The 19,832-nt window shown below is 31.1% G+C and overlaps 1 protein-coding gene across 1 annotated transcript; it reads right to left on the bottom strand.

The window, feature by feature from the left end:
* Nucleotides 1–268: 268 nt before the first annotated feature.
* On the bottom strand, nt 269–3,976 carry LOC100794498 (serine/threonine-protein kinase STY17). Its single transcript, XM_006595968.4, has 5 exons — nt 3,627–3,976; nt 2,113–2,285; nt 1,687–2,024; nt 848–990; nt 269–679 (listed from the first exon to the last, which is right to left on the bottom strand). Exons 1-5 carry the CDS (start codon nt 3,882–3,884, stop codon nt 500–502), a joined length of 1,092 nt encoding a protein of 363 aa, XP_006596031.1. The 5' UTR covers nt 3,885–3,976; the 3' UTR covers nt 269–499.
* Nucleotides 3,977–19,832: the final 15,856 nt, after the last annotated feature.

The raw sequence follows: 19,832 nt of genomic DNA on the forward strand, positions 1-19,832 counted from the left end.
CCCTCCCTAACGATGATATTGTTGCGTTGTTTTTCTTTCCTCTTGGTGATGATGATGATCTTTATCTCCTTGATCACAATGCTTGCACTAATAATTGTGTTAGTCGTATAAGTTGGTGATTTTCTTGGATTAAAGTTTGCCCATCAATTTTGATCATTTATCCTAAAAATCATATCATATGCATAGGAAAATTTGTTAGTAGAAACGGTGTTCCATTACATAGAAAGACCATAACATAGTCTTATTTAAAAATAACCAATAGTTAGACTGCCAAATTATATAATTTCATACAATTTGATGTCGTAATTAAATTAATCTTGACAAAAAGTCCAAGGTATCCTGATATAATTGAAATTTGTGACCACCTCTTCATGTATAGTACCCCACTCTTGGATAAAAGTTCTTCCAATCATGTTTCAAAGCTGTAGTTAATTTAATTACTGACTAATACAAATTAAGGTAGTTAATATTTGATTAATTAAATATAATATGCACTGGTTTAAAGGAGATTCTTCTTGACATAACTTTTGAGGCAAAGGGTGATTGTAGCGAAGGATGGGCGAGTAGATGGATTTTTGTCCCAGCAAAGGCATATAAGGTCAATAAGCTCTCCCAGTTGGCCAACATCATCACACGGAAGCTTAGGTCGCAGCTTACCCTCCACAACTTCCATGGCAATCTAATAATATAACATCAAACATTTTATTTCATGATAATCAAAATCAAGTGACATTTCAGATTGCTATACAATTGAGATTAGCATTGAACTACTTAATTGAACATTTACATAACAATTTAACAAAATTAACTAGGCAACTCAAGATCAGTGTGATGATCATATATATACCTTGGTGGGACCATATTCCGTCTCAACGTATGGATAATTTCCAGTTAAAAGCTCGTTCAATATAATCCCAAAACTGTACACATCACACTTTTCATTATAAGGTTCACATCGGATCACCTCTGGTGCCATATACACGTATGTTCCTGAAAATTATACAAAAAAAATCAATATCATTGTGTGTCACGTTTTGAGAAAAGAAAAGTTAACACTATTTAAGTTTATGTCATTTAATACTCTTCTAAATTTTAAAAATGTACAACTTGACTTTTCAAACATCCTATCTAGCAGGTGAAAATGGTCTTTATGACTTTTTTTTTTATCCTAAATTGTTATGTATTAATGACAATGGGGTTATGAGTTATGACCAAACTAAAACACTTGAAAAAGCACTAGAGATAGTAAAATGGAATACAACCTGATACAAGTGAGTCCGATGTTGATTGTGGATTATAGTGAGTTGGGTTAGAGGAAACTTGAAATCAATTCACAGGAGCTTTTAAAATGAGACTTATGGTCCGTTTGATTGAAAGGAAAGGAAATAAAATAAGGAAAGAAAGAAAAATTTAAAACATGAATTGGAAAGAAAATAAAAGAAAAAAAATTTCAAATTTTGTTTCTAGAAGTCAACTTTCTTTTCTTTTTTCCTTTTATTTTCTTTTTAATCAAATAAAAAATATTTCATTATCTGTATTTTCTCTTCAACCAATGAACCAAACATAGGGTTAAACACGAAATATGACACTAAAATAAAATATAATGGTTTAAATATGACACTAAAATAGAATATTATTCTTGAAAACGTTTGCTTTGCAGCAAAAGAAACAACATTTAGTATTTACCCGTTTCTCCAGTGAGGGCCATTTCCTCATCACCCAAGAAGCGTGCGTGACCAAAATCAGCAACTCTAACATGCATGGCATCATCTAGAAAAATGTTGCTGGGCTTCAAGTCACGGTGAACAAGTTTGGGCTTTTGCTCGTGCAGATACTGCATGGCTTGGGCTATTTCAAGGGCCCTAATGACTCTGTCTTTGAAAGGTGGAAGTGGCACCATTCGCTCCCTGCGCCTGGTCCCGGGCCCGTGCAGCCACTCCTTCAGTGTGGTGCTGAGATGCTCCGTGACCACCCACGCGCGCCGGGGAGGGTGGATGCACGCGCCCATGAGATGAAGCACAAACCTGTGACGCTAGGAGAAAGATTCGAATTTCTCCTTCTAATATTTTTAATAAAAATTAACAAAACTAATATTTTTCATATAAAAAAAACCTGTGCCGCTGCCGCGATAGGGTTTCGAGCTCCTGGGAAAAGTATGCGACGCCGTTTTGGTTTGTGCGGAAGAAGTCTTCGGATATGCACTTCACTGCTACCTCAAATCCACGCCATGTTCCTCTGTGAATCTCTGCGGTGCTTCCCTGCCCGATTTTCTCTTCCAATTGAATCTGTGCATGCACGGACAAGTTCAGATATAGCAGCTATTTTCTTACTAATTTAACACTTTAATATGTTTTTGTTCATTTTATATATTGCAAATTTTTCTGCCTTATTATCTAGTTTTTTAAAAGTATAATTTAATTGTAATCTATTTTTAAATTTTTCATATAGTTTATTACTTATTTATTTGTTGAATGTCGTTTTTTTTAATAATAATAATAAAAAAACATCTAACTATTTTAAGAAGAGTATTGCTAATACAGTTTTGAATACTTTCTTTATAAAGCGCCTTGTTTTATTAGTTAGAAATTGAAATCTATGTAGATTTCACTTGTTTGGGAATGAGATCTACTAAATAAAGAGTGTGTCTCACATATTTTATAAGGACTTGTATAAAATTTCACTAAATAAAATAGAATGTGTTGAAAATAAAGTATTAGAGACAATATTACTAAGATTTGTCTTGTAATAAAGTATTAGAGAAAATATTACTAAGATTTATCTTGTTTTGGGTAATGATGACTAAACAAATTACCGAGTCCGATATGAGATAGTTCAATACTGATTGCAGCCTATAACAAGCTAGACAAAAAATAAGTTTTGATTCAATTTGAGTTTCTAAAATGGAGTTTAAGTCCGATAAAAGTCAATTTTTTAGTCTTTTTTGTACATTAAACTAAATCCTGTTACATGAAATGCCCCAAAATCAAAACAAGCCACTCCTGCAAGAAATAAATAAATTCCAAAATTTTGGGTAAATGCAAAGAAGGTTTTCCGTACGTTCATTACAAAAGATTTCTAAATTCCAATAAACCCAATGCCAAATAGTCACTAAAAAACATAAGCCCGAAAACACAGTATATACACCGACCATACCTTTGTAATTCCAAATACCTGGATTCGTTATAGTCCCTCTTATGATATTCCAACCACATCACGAATTGGTTATTCCTAAATACTACCTTAATCGAAATGAGTTTAAAAAGCGCACATTTAATTTAAGTTCAAGATTTAAAGCTCGAATATATATTTTTTTTAGACAAGTTTAAGCTAACTTAGTCGGTCTAACCCATTTTATCAGTACTCACCTTAGAGCTTATATCTAATCCAACACTTAGACAGAAAAAATTATGTAAAACAGACACTTAATAAATAAGTAAATAAAATTAAAAAAAATAAACATAATGATTATATGGACAGGAAAAATTACCAGAATCAAATAATGATGTTTTTTAAAATGATGGACTCAATAAAAACTGGTGATATGCAAGGAGATGGGAAACATACTGAATACTTAGTGATTATGTATAATGCATGTATGATTAGTGAGTGGAATTTTACATACTAACCTCATTTGGATCAATATACCATCCATTGATTTTAGCTTGATCAATAATGGCTGCTAGATTGGGGTGGTGGCCATGGTTTGGTGGAGTGGGAATATGAATTTGAGGGCTGGTAATGGAGCTGATGGTGGGGACAGAGACCGGAGATTGTTGAAATTCACCTTTGCAGTTCACAATGAGATCTAATATTCCATTTGCTTGTGCTATCTGAAGGCAGTACCTCAAGTAGTCTTGGGTCCTTTCCATTCTTTTCCTGTACATCACTCCTAGCTCTGTTTGCTTTTGCACTTCCTTTTCCAAATCTGCCACCTACATATGGCATGCAGTCATGGCACACATATTTCAGAATTCAGACCCCCCCTTTAATATTCCAAAAAAGACACTCACTTAAGGTTTTTTTATTTTTATGATGAGTGTCACTTATAGTTTAAACTTTCTTCATTAAGAGAATTGTGTTATCATAAATTCGTCGCTGATTGCTATTAATGTTTATTTCTTTTTTGTATACAAAAATTCAGGAAGAGAAATGGTAACCCGATCCAAGACAATGAAAGTCTTTGAACTATATAAAAAAAAACACTTACAAAACAACATATACCTATCTTATTGTATTAGGGATATTATGTTCAAATGTCCTTACAAATAATATACCTCCATTCCATATGTTTTGATATTTAAAGATTATTTCACATAAATTAAGAAATAGTTAATAAAACTAAAAAATGTTATATTTGAATTAAAATATCCTTATTTAATACCTTTTTTGATACTTGTGCCATAAGCAGTAGGTATTAAATAAGAATATATTTTCTCCCATCTCAAATGTAAGAAAAAATACTTTTTTTTTGTCTTAAATATAAATAAACAAATTCAATTAACTTTATTTTATTTGATGTTATTATCTCTAAAATATCATTTATTTAATTAAGATATTAGTTTTAATGATTCTTCTTCATTTCTTATACCAAATTTTAATGAAGGGTAAGTTAAAAAAAAAGTTTACTTTTTAATTAAAATTGATACAATGAAATGTGGTTAACTAATTTTCTTAATTAATGTAAATCAATTTTTTTCTTATATTTGAGATCGGAGGAAATATTTGATAAAAATGCACAATTAGACTTCGAAATCGTAAAACATCAATTTTTTTTTAAAAAATAAAAAGCTGAAACATAAAAAAAATATGAGAAGGAGATAATAATGTCAAAAGTAAAGCAACTTTAATAGACATAACAATATTGGTGATTTATTTGTAACTATTAATAATTTTTTAGTTTTAAAAATTAAAACAATAATGTCAATTTTGATTATGAATCAAGCCATTTTTTTTTACTAATACATAATGGGAATAAATTTCTCAACAAATGTTTATGAAAAAAAATATATTTTTGCATAGGTTTGAAATCAAATTATGAATTTAAACTTTGCAAGAAATTATTTCATTTAATTGGATGAATTTGTTGAAGGAGATAAAATTCTGTTAATTTCTTTTTTCATTAAGAAGATTTAAACCCGATATATTATTTAGGATTGTAGTAATTATTTCTTTTATAAGCATATTATACAAGCATTTTCTTTTTCATAACTTCCCCTTTGCGAATATGGTTCATTTCTGGAACCAAATGTGCCCCGGTACTCCCTTTTTGCCTTTCGGAATTCTCAATCCAGAATGTAAATACATTCTGGAATGACCAATCTGAGGAGTGCATAAGGCAACATGAGGAGAGCAGAAGTAACAACCCAATAGATCATTAAATAGCCTGGTTTGTGGCAACCCAAATAATCCTTCGGAAGGACTTTCTTCCTGCACGCAGCAAATAATTCATTCACCCAGCCTGTATTGGACCTATACGGATTACAAATCCGTATGTTTTTTACGAATTACCAATTTGTATGACACAAATCGAAGTTGTATATGAAAAAAATCAACCTCTTCTGCCGTTGCACCGAAACATCCACCATGACGATAATCATAAACTCAATGCGAACTACGAATGAATCACCGCGACAATGAACCTCGACCAAACCAACCACAACATGGAAGGAGGAGCTCAGCCAAAAAAAAAAAAACCGCAACTAAATGGTGTAGAAGAAAGAAAGAAGGAACGAACTAAGAAGAAGTAAAAAGAGGTAAGGTTGAAATTTTTAAAATAATGTTGGGTGTAGAAGAAATATGCTGGGTGCAAGAAAAAAAACCCCTTCTGAGGCTTTGATCCAACAACTTTTCTGGCTATACTTATTTCCAAGTCCCGTTTACGAATGACCTCAATGTCGCGCCCACGGCTCCAAGATTAAAAAGTAAATGTAATTCTTGATTCTTGGCTTTACATAATGTTGAAAATGAAATAAACATATCAGAATCTGAAAGATGTGAAATGTTACTTACTTGGTCATACAACTTGAAATATTTTTTTTTAAAATGACTATAAAATAAATCAATTCGATAAAAATGTTACTTTGGTGATAAATTATCTTGAAATAATTTTTTCCTAAACAGTATATCATTACTTGATGTACATAGTTTCAAAGATATAAATGTTTCAACTAAGAATTAGTCTCATATTTAATTTAAGACGGAAATTTATTGAAATATTTAAGGGCGTGTTTAGTTGAAGGAAAGAGGAAAGAAATAAAAAATAAATTACCTAGGTTTCATATGAATCCCACATCTCTTACATTCATTAAAAAAAAATTCTCTCTTTTCTATTTTCATATCATATTGAAACCAAACACATCCTTAGAGTCCTCCTAGTAAAAAATCAAAATTACAATTAGCAAAAGGAATTTGAACCTAGAATTTGATGTAAATTACTCAAATTCTTGATTACTAAGTGGATCATAAGATTACATTTATCTATGAGTAATGCATGTAAATTTAGACTTCTAGCACATGTATTAATTTTGTCCTTTCAAATTAATCCCATGAATCAGGAAGAATCATTGATATAATTCACTTCAAGAAAAACTAAAACTTCGGTTTGAACCTAGTAAATACACGCATGTAAGTGCACTCCTAGAAATGCATGAAACTGTACCTTTAATTCCAGCTTTTGGTACTGTAACTGGTGCATATTTTGGTGTGATGTGGAGGCAGAGGAACCCATAGTCTTGGCATTGCTGAAGCCTCTGCAGCATCCAACAGGTAAAGGGCTTGGTGGCTCCACATTCTTCTGCGGCTTAGCCCTAAAACTAGAAGTGGATGATTGGCGAGACAGGCATGGAGAGGCTCCCTTGTGCTGAATTTTAGGGCTGTTCTTGAAACTCATCTTATTAATTTAATTCAACTTTGTCTATGCTCCCAACTTTGTCAAACCCAAATGGAATCATCAGGGTCCCTTTAATATATAGTCTTGCACCCTTTTTGTTGTTTAGTGAATGCCACATAGTTGCTGGCAACAATTTGGACGGATTTCGTGAAGAACATTCGATTTATTAGTAAGGCAATTAATTTTGCCTTGTTGGGTTGCTTTCACATGCCTTGTTTTCTGTTTTCGTGAAACATTGGCCTCTCTGTCTTTGAAACTCTAGCGAATAGTAGAAAACCAGCATAAACATTTCGGAATAAGCAAGGCCATGTGTTAAACTATACACACATTGAACAAGGAAAATTAAGAGCTAAAAAACTATGTAATCTAGAATAAATTTAGTTTTGACTTTTGACCATGTTAGTGGGGCAGAATATGGTAAGGTAATAGGTGACAACTTGCAGCGGATATTACTACAAAACGTAGCAGAGCATAGGTATAATGGAATAAAGCTTAATCAAATCTTCGTAGTCAATTTCTAGCTATCATGCATTAATTTATTTTCTTGCAAAATGAATTATCTACTATGACTAATTTCTAACGAAAATTTAATTAATCACTGTTAATCAGATCTTTTTTTTCTCACAAAATTTAAAATAAAAAAAAATGCCTAAAAGATTCGGTCTATTATCACTTGCAACAAGGGTAAGAGTTACATTTAATGAGATTAGAAGTTAACGAGGGTGGGCTCAACTAAGAAATGCAATCTTATAATATATAACAAAAATGTATTTTATTACATTTATGGATATCTGATGGATAGACAGACAACGTACATAAGATGGATAGACCTAACTTGACTGCGTCTACTAGCTTGATTTATTGTGTAAGAAAGTAAAGTATCTAGTGTATATCGTGAAGCCTCATATTGAGACATCAAAGAGGAATATTTTATTATGAGATGGGAGAAAATTAAATAGCAGTCTTTGGTCAAAATAAAAAATCCAGATTTAATTATTAATTAAAATTATATGTGAATTCAGGAGTGAGAAAAAGAGAGAGCCAATATTAAATTCTTTCTTATCTAATAAAAGTAATAAAAATAGGAAATTAATAACCAAATGATAGTTACACAGAATTAAGAGAAATAAATTACCCAACGCGTAAGTAGGAGAAAGTACTACTCAAGTATTAACAAATTAACTGACGGGGTTCTCTTTTATCCTCTATTTGGTTGTAAAAAAGTAGTGTATAAAAATAGAAGATAATTGAAGAAAAGAGAAATAAAATGAAAATAAAATAAGATGTTGGGTTGTTTGATTTAATAAATATGTAAAAAAAAGAAATTAAAAATAAAATGATAAGTAATAAAAGTATTAATATATGCTTATCAATGCGTGTGCTTTTTTTATTTTTATCAAATGTAGGTAAGTTTTATTGGTTAAAAAAGACAAAAAGAATGATACAAATCTAAATGTTGTACGTACACTCCTCACCTTTATCAATAATAGCAATTTCAAACATGGGATAAATCTCTCACAAATCAACTCCACCAAACAAACATTTATAATGGCCGATCATTCCAAAATCGTTGCTGTCAAATACAAGTTTGATTTTAAGGCTAATTATACTTTAAATCAACAAATACAAGTTTGATTTTAAGGCTAATTATACTAAATCAAAACATTTTCAAAGTTCTTTGTTTTCAAAATTAATCATCTTTAGATTTTCAATTTAACAAATAATGTATCTTTAAGTTGTGAAAACTAATTATCTTTAGATTTTCAATTTAACAAACAATGTATCTTTAAAAAATTTATTATAAGAACAAATTTTATAATAAGTAGTATTTGGTTTATAATAACTAGTTTGTATGAATGTAAATATCTTTCATAGATAAACATAAAATAACACTTAAAAGTGACAAATTTATGAACACATTAACATATATATTCATAATATCATAAGATTGTAAATAAATACTCGAAAATAATAAAGAATGAGTTACAAATAAAAAAAAAGTGTTATCGAAAGGAGAAAGAGTTATAAAAAGTAAAATAAAGATGAAAATCAAAATTGATAATAATAACAACGACATGAATATACACATTTTCATATAACTGTTAAGTCATAAGTGCGACAGAATTTGATATATACGAAGCATACAAATGTTTATAACCGAATAAACATAGTACATTATTGCCTATTTATAAAAAATACAAATAATTGACCTTTGAAGCACATCATGACATGTGTTCTCAAATGCCTTCAGATTTCATCATTTGTCTAGTGTCTTTCTCATTTTTAATAATCACTAACCGTTTAATAATTGTTGTTTTGAATGTTCGATCTATCCTTCTCAACTACTTTTCTTTTGAATTAACATATTTGAGAATATCTAACAACCTCTTTTCAATATGTTAAAATGATAAGATAATCTTTCTTATGACATCATCAATCTTAATTGTTAGAAAGAAAATAATAAAAATATCATAAAATAATTCATTGAAACAATCCATACACCAATATTTAAAAGAGCAATGTTATTTTTTTTTCAAAGGCAAACGAGAAATAATATTTAAACGATTATAAATATTGAATACAGGTCAACACTCTTAATTTCTTTATATTTCTTTCTTTATTCTTATTATATTATCTATCATATTTATATTTCTCTTTTTCTTCTCTCCCTATGTCCCCTTGGTATATATATATTCTTATTTAAAGACAAAATAAAAAAAACCTGCTGCAAACTGGTTGGGCAAGGTTTTTTTTTTTTTTTCGTCTTCATCAAGTTGGACGTGTCGGATATATGTTTTGTTGTCGATTCTTTATCAATCCAACTTTACGATCAGCTGAATGGATCAAATTCCTGAACATCTTCCTTTTCAAATCGGATCTAATATTTTTTGAATTAATTCCTTCCATGATCTAGTTACCTAGCTTGCTAGTTCACCTATAAGAACCACCACATGAATAATGCATATACAATGCATTAAAGTGACCAAAAAGCAGTGCACAACGTGAATATATATACACATTCAATTCAAAATGTTCCAAGCATACACGGAGCCTAAAACGTAGCAAGTAGCAACTAGTAACTAGCATGATTGCCGTGTGAACGTTATTTCTGGGGTGTTTGCTTGCTTTGAAAGAGAACGGATCGAGAGAGACAGCGAAAAAGATTCTTCCATTGAACTGGACACAAACATCACAATGATGGTGCTCATCTCCGTCTCACAATTTTACCTTCTTTTTTTTTTTTTATCTAAACCAAAGTTATACTTATTGGAAGTAATCTTATTCAAATTAAATAAAATTATATTATGACGATAAAATCATAGTTGTCTCTCTAAAACTAAAATCAAATATCCTGATTAAGCTTTCTTACACTTGTAAATTTAAGTGTTTGATGATTCTCACAGTTGTACTTTGAAGTATATATATATAAAGGGAAAGTGGGTTTGTTTAACACAGTCTAGTGAAAACTCACCTCGGGATTGCCAATCTTCATCACTTTTGTCTTTCCCTAAGATAACAAATTAAAGAGAGCGAATTCTGGTGTGGACCACAAAGAATTGTAATAGCCATATAGCGTTATTAACGACCCGGAGTTTATCTTCCACCTTAACTTTTTTCTTCTTCCTCTTTTCTGTTGTAGTGTCTTGGAGAGACCCCCTTGACCACATGGTTACTTACAACTAGCTACCACCCTAAAAGAGCCTTGTATGTAATAGTTGCTCTCTGCTTTATCTTTCTTATGTGTTCTCGACTTAATTTTCTTCACCAATTTTCAACATGGATTGTATACAAATTAAAGTTGTTGGTATGGTTTTGCCATTGGTTCCGCATGTTAGTTTAGTTTTTGTTGCCAAATCAATCTAAATTCAAGGTCATATATAACATAGGCCAACCTCTAACATATGTATTACATACTTAAGGGTTATGCATATATATATATATATATATATATATATATATATATATATATATATATATATATATATATATATATAGAGAGAGAGAGAGAGAGAGAGAGAGAGAGAGATAAAGATGGGTTGAGTCTAGTAGGAAGAGTTAATCTTTCACGTGATAAATTAAGGTTTAAATTTTTTACTAAAAGAAAAGTTCACATTTAATGTTTGACTGGATCTTAAAAAAGTTAGCCAATATTTGTGGAAAAAAAAACATCTGGATAGAACTTCATAAGGGTGCAGGGCTAGAGTAATGCGTGCTACCAGATATATCAGTATTACATAGTGTTTTCTTTTATTATACATTGATTTGTATGTTTACTTTAATTTAACATATTTTTCTTTAGACATACTACTTTATATTTTTTAATCTATTAAACAATATAAACATATTGATAAAAGTATAAAGAGAAACATATTTTATTTAGAGAGTCACTTGTAGTCAGGTGGTTTGTTGAAAGATAAAAAAAAAGTCAAGAAATTGTGTAAATTAACTTAGTGCATCATCTGGATTATTGTTATATATAATGATATAATTTGTTCCATATTTGAAAAAGAAATTAAGAATATTTTTAAAAAAATTTCTTAGGCAATTGTTAAAAGCTATAATTTTCTCTAAAAAATAATTATAAAGGAGACCGTTGTTGCCGCAATTGGGTGGTCTAATTGTGGAATTTTTGTAAACCGTAATTAGTAATATTACTTATTGTGCAAACTCTCTAAAAGAGGGAAATAAAATAAGAGTTTTTTTTTTTATATAAATAAAAACGCTACAAAATTATTCCTCTCATCATTGTACTGTCCTTCACCATCTCATCAGAAGTACGAAATCTCTAACCGACGAAGATGGTGCAACAAATTTGAATATATCACATGTGGTTCAAAATTTTTAAAGCTTATAAATGCTCTAATACGGCAAGCTTTTTGGCTAAAATCATAAACAAGTGCACTTTATATTCCATAAGCAGATCCCTATATAGTTACCTGCATTTTCTTAAATATAAGCTACATGCACAATATCTGCTACTAATTAATAAACAAATAACAATTTTATTAGTATGTGATACGGTCATGTTTAGACGACTATGACTAATAAAGCAATTGTTTTTAAATTAAGTGTGGGTCTCCCACCATTAATTCCTCCATTTTCGATGACAACCCCATGCTTATGCATGCCCATCACGTAATGAGCTTTAAATATATATTTCATTCTTCATGTGAGTATAGGTCATTATGTCTACTAGCAATGAAACCAACCAACAGGATCATTCTGATGGTCGATCGCCGCTAACTACAGAGATTTTCTATGCTTCATGGTTCACTTTACATAAGATACACAGTTTTGAATAATATGGTGATTTTTGGCTTGGATTTGAAATCAAGTTCGTTTTTTCTTTGTAGGGATATGAAATTTAAGTCCAAATTAACGTGTGTTATGCATGATTATATCTTAATATCTGGGGGAAGGCAATTAATTAAATTGGTAGTGTGGACGACCACATCTAAAGTTATAAATATATGGATTTTACTACTATTATTACGCAATGAATGAGTACGAACATATGCAAATTCGTTAACAAAAGTGAAACTAAATAGCAGTGATGTAAAAATATTGTCGATGAAATTTTCTTTGTTCAACTAGTGTGTTGACTTTAAAAAAATTGATTTAATTTCTGTTAAGAGTTCTTTTTCATGAGTTATGGGTAGGTTATGTTTAGGTACAATAATATCATTATTAAAATTTATGGTATGGTTCAATAATTACATCAGAACTTCTTTAGTAGTAATTTTTTAAAACAAGAAAAAATGTTATCCATGTATTAGCTAGGAATGCGTTAAGGTAACTAGCTGATTTAATATGTAAAATGTATAATGAGTGGAAAGCTGTTAATTTTAACCTTATTTTCAAGTTAGATTTAAATAAAAACAGTAAATACTTTTTTCATTTAATTAAGAACTAACATGAAAGCTAGAGTATCAACACTACATAGTTAGTTAAATTAATTGTTTATCTTAATTTTGTAAGTTTTATAATTTCACATAAATTTAAACATTTTATATTAAAACGAGTATTTGTTGTTGCTGAAGTCAAAAATCACGAATGCGGTTGAACTTTTGAGATATGATAGTCACTGACCTAAAAGGTTTATCCGCGGTGTCCCATGCAAACCTCACAGGAATACAATAGGAATGTCTTAGCAGAGCTAAAGTTATATAACTCACAAAAAAAAAATGATTGACCCCGGAGTAAAGAGGGGGAAGGCTTAATAGAGGCAAAGAAAAAACAAAGAGAAACAAAAAAGAAAATAAAGAAGAAAAAACCAAGAAGTAAAAATAAAGAATAAGCCAATGACCTCATTTTCTTTTAAAATCATTTTTCAAAAAAAAAAAAACTTCAGCCAACTATTTTTTCTTCTATTTTATCACCAATAATGAGCCTATAATTGTCATTGTTCCCCTCTTGATTTCCATTTTTATTGACATTAATAGGAAATTTGAATTTCAAAATTTGAATTTAAATGCCATAACTTGTCATTTAATTAAATATTTTTTAAGAAAAATATTTTGAAATAATTATTAAAATTACAAGAATCCCCCACATATTTCAAAAGAATAAATTATATTTAATAAATAAAAGAAAATTCTTAGGTCAATATGACGTGTAATGCATTGGACCTGGTATAACAAGCTATATGAACCAGACCTAGATTGATAGGACTTAACACACAGTGTAGTTGGTGTTGCAAGCTACATGAACCAAAAACACTTGGCATGTGATAACGGTCTACCAATCACAAGACATCACCATAGTTTTTGTTGTTATCACCGTGTTGTGCTACTAGGCCATGCACGTGCCTAGTATTTATGAGTGCTCTAGAGATCTCGCCAAGATCTCATGCAAGCGACCCTAGTTGACACTCATATAGGTGATTTCATCAGGTGCATGTTGCAAATCATACACCACCCATAAGGGATATGAAAATCATTAAAAACTTTATAAGATGTAAAGCTTACTCAAACATGTAAAGTTTACTATAAAGTTTATCCTCTCATTAATGCAACTCTAACACTTTCTCACCATAGGAAGAGACTAAAAGAAAATTGATAGAAATCAATTTTAGTGTTAGCAAAACTGACAAGTGACTCGTTTTAACCCATATGAACCTTCTTCATGGGATCTCCAATCACAAAGGTTGGGTTACCATCACTTGTTTATTTTCAAGTGGCTTAAGTCTCATTCCCCTCGATGTTTCTAATATCATATTCCTCCCTAAGGGTTTTGTCAAAGGATTTGCTAAGTTTCCTTTTGACTTCACATAATCTATGAAAAAATTTTCATCTTTTCGCAATTGTTTAACCACATTATGTCTCAGTTGTATATGTTTATTTTTCTCATTGAATGTTTTATTCTTAGCCACAACTATCGCTAACTGGGAATCACAATGCATAGATATTGATGGGGTCAGTTTCATTCCCAAAGGAATGTTAGCTAAAAAGTTTTTCAACCACTCCGTCTCGTTACCGATCATTTCTAGAGCAACAAACTCCGACTCCATTGTTGATCTCTGGCAATAATAGTTTGTCTGGTTGATCTCTAAGCTACCACACCACCACCAAGAGTAAACACATAACCACTAGTAGATTTTGTCTCATCTGAATCAGAGATCCAGTTAGCATCGCTATACCCTTCAAGTACTGCAGGAAATATGTTGTATTCTATACCATAATCCATGGTACCTCTCAGATATCTCATAAGTCTAACAAGTGCATCCCAATGGTCCTGATTAGGACTATGGGTATATCTACTCAATCTACTTATTGCATATGCAATATCATGTCTAGAAAAGTTCATCAAATGTAGTAAGCTCCTAATGATTTGGGCATATTGAGTTTGAGCAATTGGTTCTCCTTTATTTTTCTTTAATTGAAAGTTAGCATCATAAGGGGTAGTCACTGACTTAAAGTCATAATATTTATACTTCCTAAGAAGTTTCTTAACATAATGCTCTTGGGATAGTAATATACTATCTCCCTTCCTTATAATTTTAACTCCCTAAATAACACTTGCTTCACACATGTCTTTCATATCAAATTTAGATGCTAAGAAAGATTTAATTTTAAAAACTATATCATTGCATATACCAAAAATAAGCATGTCATCCACATACAAGCATATAATAACATGATCATCATTCATAGACTTTGTATACACACATCTACCAGCATCACTACTAGAAAAACCATTAACAAGTAAAGTCTCATTAAATTTTTCATGCCATTGTTTATGCGCTTGTTTTAAACCGTATAGGAATTTCAAAAGTTTGCACACTTTGTTCTCTTGACCATCCACCACACACCCCTTAGGTTGAGTCATATATATCTCTTCCTCTAAATCACCATTCAAGAAAGTTGTCTTAACATCCATCTGATAAATCACTAACTTATGAATTACAACTAAGGCTATCAAAATCCTAATGGAGGAAATCCTTGTAACAGGTGCAAAGGTATAAAAAAAATCTATGTTAGGTTTCTGAGTAAACCCTTTAGCAACCAACCTTGCCATGTACTTATCTATAGATCCATTAAGGTTATACTTGCTCTTAAAGATCCATTTGCATCCAATAAGATTTGCACCCTCAGGTAGATCTACTAAAGTCCATGTATTATTCTTTTTAATAGAGTCAATTTCAATCCTAATGGTTTGCTCCTAAAGGTTTGCATATGAAGAACTAATAGCTTCTAAAAAACTTAAGGGATCATCCTTAATAAGATATGTATAAAAGTCATCTCCAAAAGATTTTTCTGTCCTATGTATTTTACTTCTCCTCAAATCCTCGCTTATAGATTCACTATAGGTTTCAACTAGTTGTTCAAGACTAGAAACGGTACTGGAACTAGCCCCGGACTTCAAAGGGAAAACGTCCTCAAAGAATTCGGCATTCTTAGTCTCCATGATGGTGTCACACTCAATCATATCACTCTTAAGAACTAAAAATCTATAGGCAACACTATGTTCAACATAACCAATAAACAAACAATCAGAAGTCTTAGATCTTATTTTTCTTTTCTTTGGATCGGGTAACATCACTTTGGCTAGGCACCCCCACACTCTCAGATATTTGAGGTTTGATTAATATCCTTTCCATAACTCGTAAGGGCTTAAACTTGTTTTCTTATGTGGAATTCTATTTTGTAAAAAACAAGCAGTCAAGAGGGCTTCACCCCAAACAAAGGTTGTTAGGAGCAGATGAACTAACAAGTAAAGCATTCATAATTTCCTTAAGAGTTCTATTTTTCCTTTCAACTACTCCATTTGACTCGAGTGAATATGGGGGGGGGGGGGGAGCGAGGGTTACTTCATGAATTATACCTTCTTTTTCACAAAAGTCACTAAACAAAGCGTACTCACTACCCCTATCAGATCTTAGCCTCTTGATTTTTCTATTCAATTGATTTTTAACTTCGGCTTTATAAGATAAGAACATATCAAACGCTTCATCTTTGTGTCTAATTAGATAAACTTTGGTATATCTAGAGTAATCATCTATAAAGGTTACAAAGTAACTTTACCTCATCTTGTCTTAGTTTGTTTTAAATCAACAAGATCAGAATGAATTAAGTCTAGCAGTTCAGTTTTAAGTTGTACAGAAGGAGATGATTTCTTAGTTAATTTTGATTCAACTCATATTTCATATTTCTTATTTTGTTTATCATGCATATTAATTAAACCTAGTTGTTTCAATTTCATAACATATGTTGGATGAACATATCCTAATCTAGCATGCCATATATCATAAGAATCAATCAAGTAGGCAGAAGAAGATGCATTCTCATTAATCACTTCAGAAACATTAAGTACAAAGAGACCCTGATCACAATAATCCTCCCCCACAAATACATTATTCTTGGTCATAATTATCTTATTAAACTCAAAGGATATCTTTATCCCAACCTTTCCCAACAATGCTACAAAAACAAGGTTAACTCTGATAGAGGAAACATGTAGCACATCATTCAAAGCCAGTGTTTTCCCATATGTAAGCTTGAGAAGAACTTTCCCCTTTCCTTGAACCAGAGTATTTCTCGAATCACCAAGATAAAATTGTTCTTCTCTATCCCCCACAGTAGTGTAGGAGGTAAACATACTCTTATTAGCACATATGTGCTTGGTATCCCCCAGAGTTTACCACACATTTGTTCACATTGGTGACAACATTCACTTGAGAAATGATCGCAACAATAATGTCATCTTCTTCAATCGGGTTAGCCCTAGGCTTAGGATGATTGTCATTTCTCACAACTCTATACCTGCATTGAGGAGCAAAATGTCCTGGCTTCCCACAAAAAAATAGGCTCTTTTTTTTCTTGAAAGAACGATTAGAAGTAGGAGCACTTGGGATGGGATTAGAAAGAGCAACACGTGGGTTATTATATTTGTACTTATTCTTGTTATTGTGATCAGTTTTGTTGGCATACCTCTTATGAAATGGTTTGTCTTGTACCGTGTTTGCCTTGGCAGACATTGCTTTGGTCCTTGTTGCAACACTTTCATTCCTATTTGTATCTTCAATGATAATGTGGGTGATAAGGTATGGAAGTGACATCTGTTTGTGCCTGTGCTTTAACTGTTGTTTATAGTCTATCCAGGACTCCGACACCTTCTTAGTCAAGAGTTTAGAAACGAACTTGTCAGGTAGAGAGATGTTTTTAGTCTTTAGATCTTCCAACAACTTGTGGTATTCGTTGATTTGTACCTTGATGTCTTTTTCTTCGTTCATGGTTCAGCGATAGTAGTTGACAATGATGAATCTCTGTCTGATCATGTCCTCGGCAGTGTATTTGAATATGAGAGAGTCTCGTATCTCTTTGGATTCCTTGTAGGAGCAATACACTTCGAAAAGATCATTAGACAAGGCACTTAACAAAGTGCAATGACATACCTTTTTGGCTTGAACCCATTGTTGAAGTTGACCGTTATCAGTAGTGGCATCGAGTTTGGGAGTGGAAAGAGCAAAGACAACTCCATGCATGTACATCAAGGTATGAATGCGTTCCTGCCAGCGATGAAAATTTTGGCCAGTGAAGACCTCAATTTTTGAGACGTCAGACAACAGCTTGGCAAAGATTGTTGTCGGTGGCATGGGGTTGGAAGCATTGGCACTATTGACAGGTTTTGCAGCTTCAACCATTAAATAAACATTTTAGATTATTGTTGTTGAAGTCAAAAATCACAAATGCGGTTAAACTTCCTGAGGTGTGGTAATCACTGACCTAAAAGGTTTAACTACGGTGTCTCATGCAAACCTTCCAGGATACAACATGAACATCTTAGCATAGCTAAGGTTACAAAACTTGCAAAGAAAAAAAATGATTGACTCATGAGTAAAGAAGGAGAAGGCTTAATAGAGGTAAAGAGAAAACAAAGAAGAAGCTAATGGCCTCATTTCCTTTTAAAATCATTTTTAAAAAATAAACTTCAGCCCATTTTTTTTTGTTTTCTCTTTTATCACCAATACTGAGCCTATAATTATTATTGTCCCTCTTTTGATTTCTATTTTTATTGGGATTAATAGGAAATTTAAATTTAAATATCATAACTTGTCCATTTAATTAAATATTTTTTAAGAAAATTCTTTTGAAATAATTATTAAAATTATAATAGTATTTAACTTAATTTTACAGGGCTTACAATATTTGAAAAATAAGTTATTTACGTTATAAATTTTGTTAAACAACAATTACTTGTATAAACAACGATGCTTGTATATATAAGCAATTTCGTGTCATTTGTTTCAAGAAAAAAAATTAAATAATATTACTTAAAATAATTAAGCAAGCTATGTAAAGAGTGCCAATGGATATGCTCAATTCATATTCTAAAATCAATTACTAGCCCAAAATGTGCTTTTGAAAATACTTAATAAAATACCAAACAAATTATGAACCGTAAAATATTAATGTATACGGGTTGAGTTAGGAAATGATGTTAAATACAAAAATTATGTAACCGCAATATTTTAATTTATTAAAAGCTTAAAAATTTATTTAAATTTCGAGAAAAGTAAAATAAAAAATTTTCTTTCAAATTCATACTTTTAATTTTCTTTTTATAGGATTAAAAGTATAAAAAGTTATTAGATTCAATGCATTTGTTTAAAGAGCAGCATGCACATGAGTCACTCATTTTGTAAAGGGTAGTAAATGAAATTTAATTTTTATTTTTATTTTATATATTTGTTCATTTTTATTTTCTTTACTTTTCAAATCAAAGACTACGCGAGTACGAAATCGAGCTGGTCATGTTGGTACTTATTTATATTTGTATAAAGTTTTTAAGCATAAAATTTGACCATAAAAAATATTTTCTTTTGATTTTAGTGTATTTTACGTGTGTTTAAAGAAAATAAAAAAATAAGTAAAATATAAAAAAAAAAATCCATAAACCTCAAGTAAACCAATCTGTTTATTTTTTTTCTGTTATAAGAATCTTAATTACATTCTAAATTTTTAATCAAATATCTAGTCCTCAACTTATCTCAAGGACGCATGATTGTAGCAGTACTGAACACACTGAAATTTCTGGCATAAACAAAGAGTTGTGACCACACAGTCTTGTCTTGTTCGGCGGTGATTAATCATCCTCTTAATACCCACCAAAATAATTGCCTACTTTACCGCACACAGTGCCTTGCAATTTTCTGCTGAATTTGCAGCAAGTACCATTTAGTGCCCAAAACAGACCACACACTAACTGCAATATTTCCTCCTTCACTTGTCATCATCCGCTCCTTCCACTGACCATGAGCTTATTTTCAACGTTACATAAACACCATATAGTATAAACTTCAACCCAAGATCACATTAGTACATACATAAGTTTTTAATTTCAACAATGGGCCCCAACATAATAACTACCCATCTCTGACTTTTCTTATTTTTATTCAGAAAAAATAAACTATGTATTAATCATATAAAACAGATTATTTAGA

The sequence above is a fragment of the Glycine max genome, chromosome 14 (genome assembly GCF_000004515.6).
Source record: "Glycine max cultivar Williams 82 chromosome 14, Glycine_max_v4.0, whole genome shotgun sequence".
Lineage (NCBI taxonomy): Eukaryota > Viridiplantae > Streptophyta > Magnoliopsida > Fabales > Fabaceae > Glycine > Glycine max.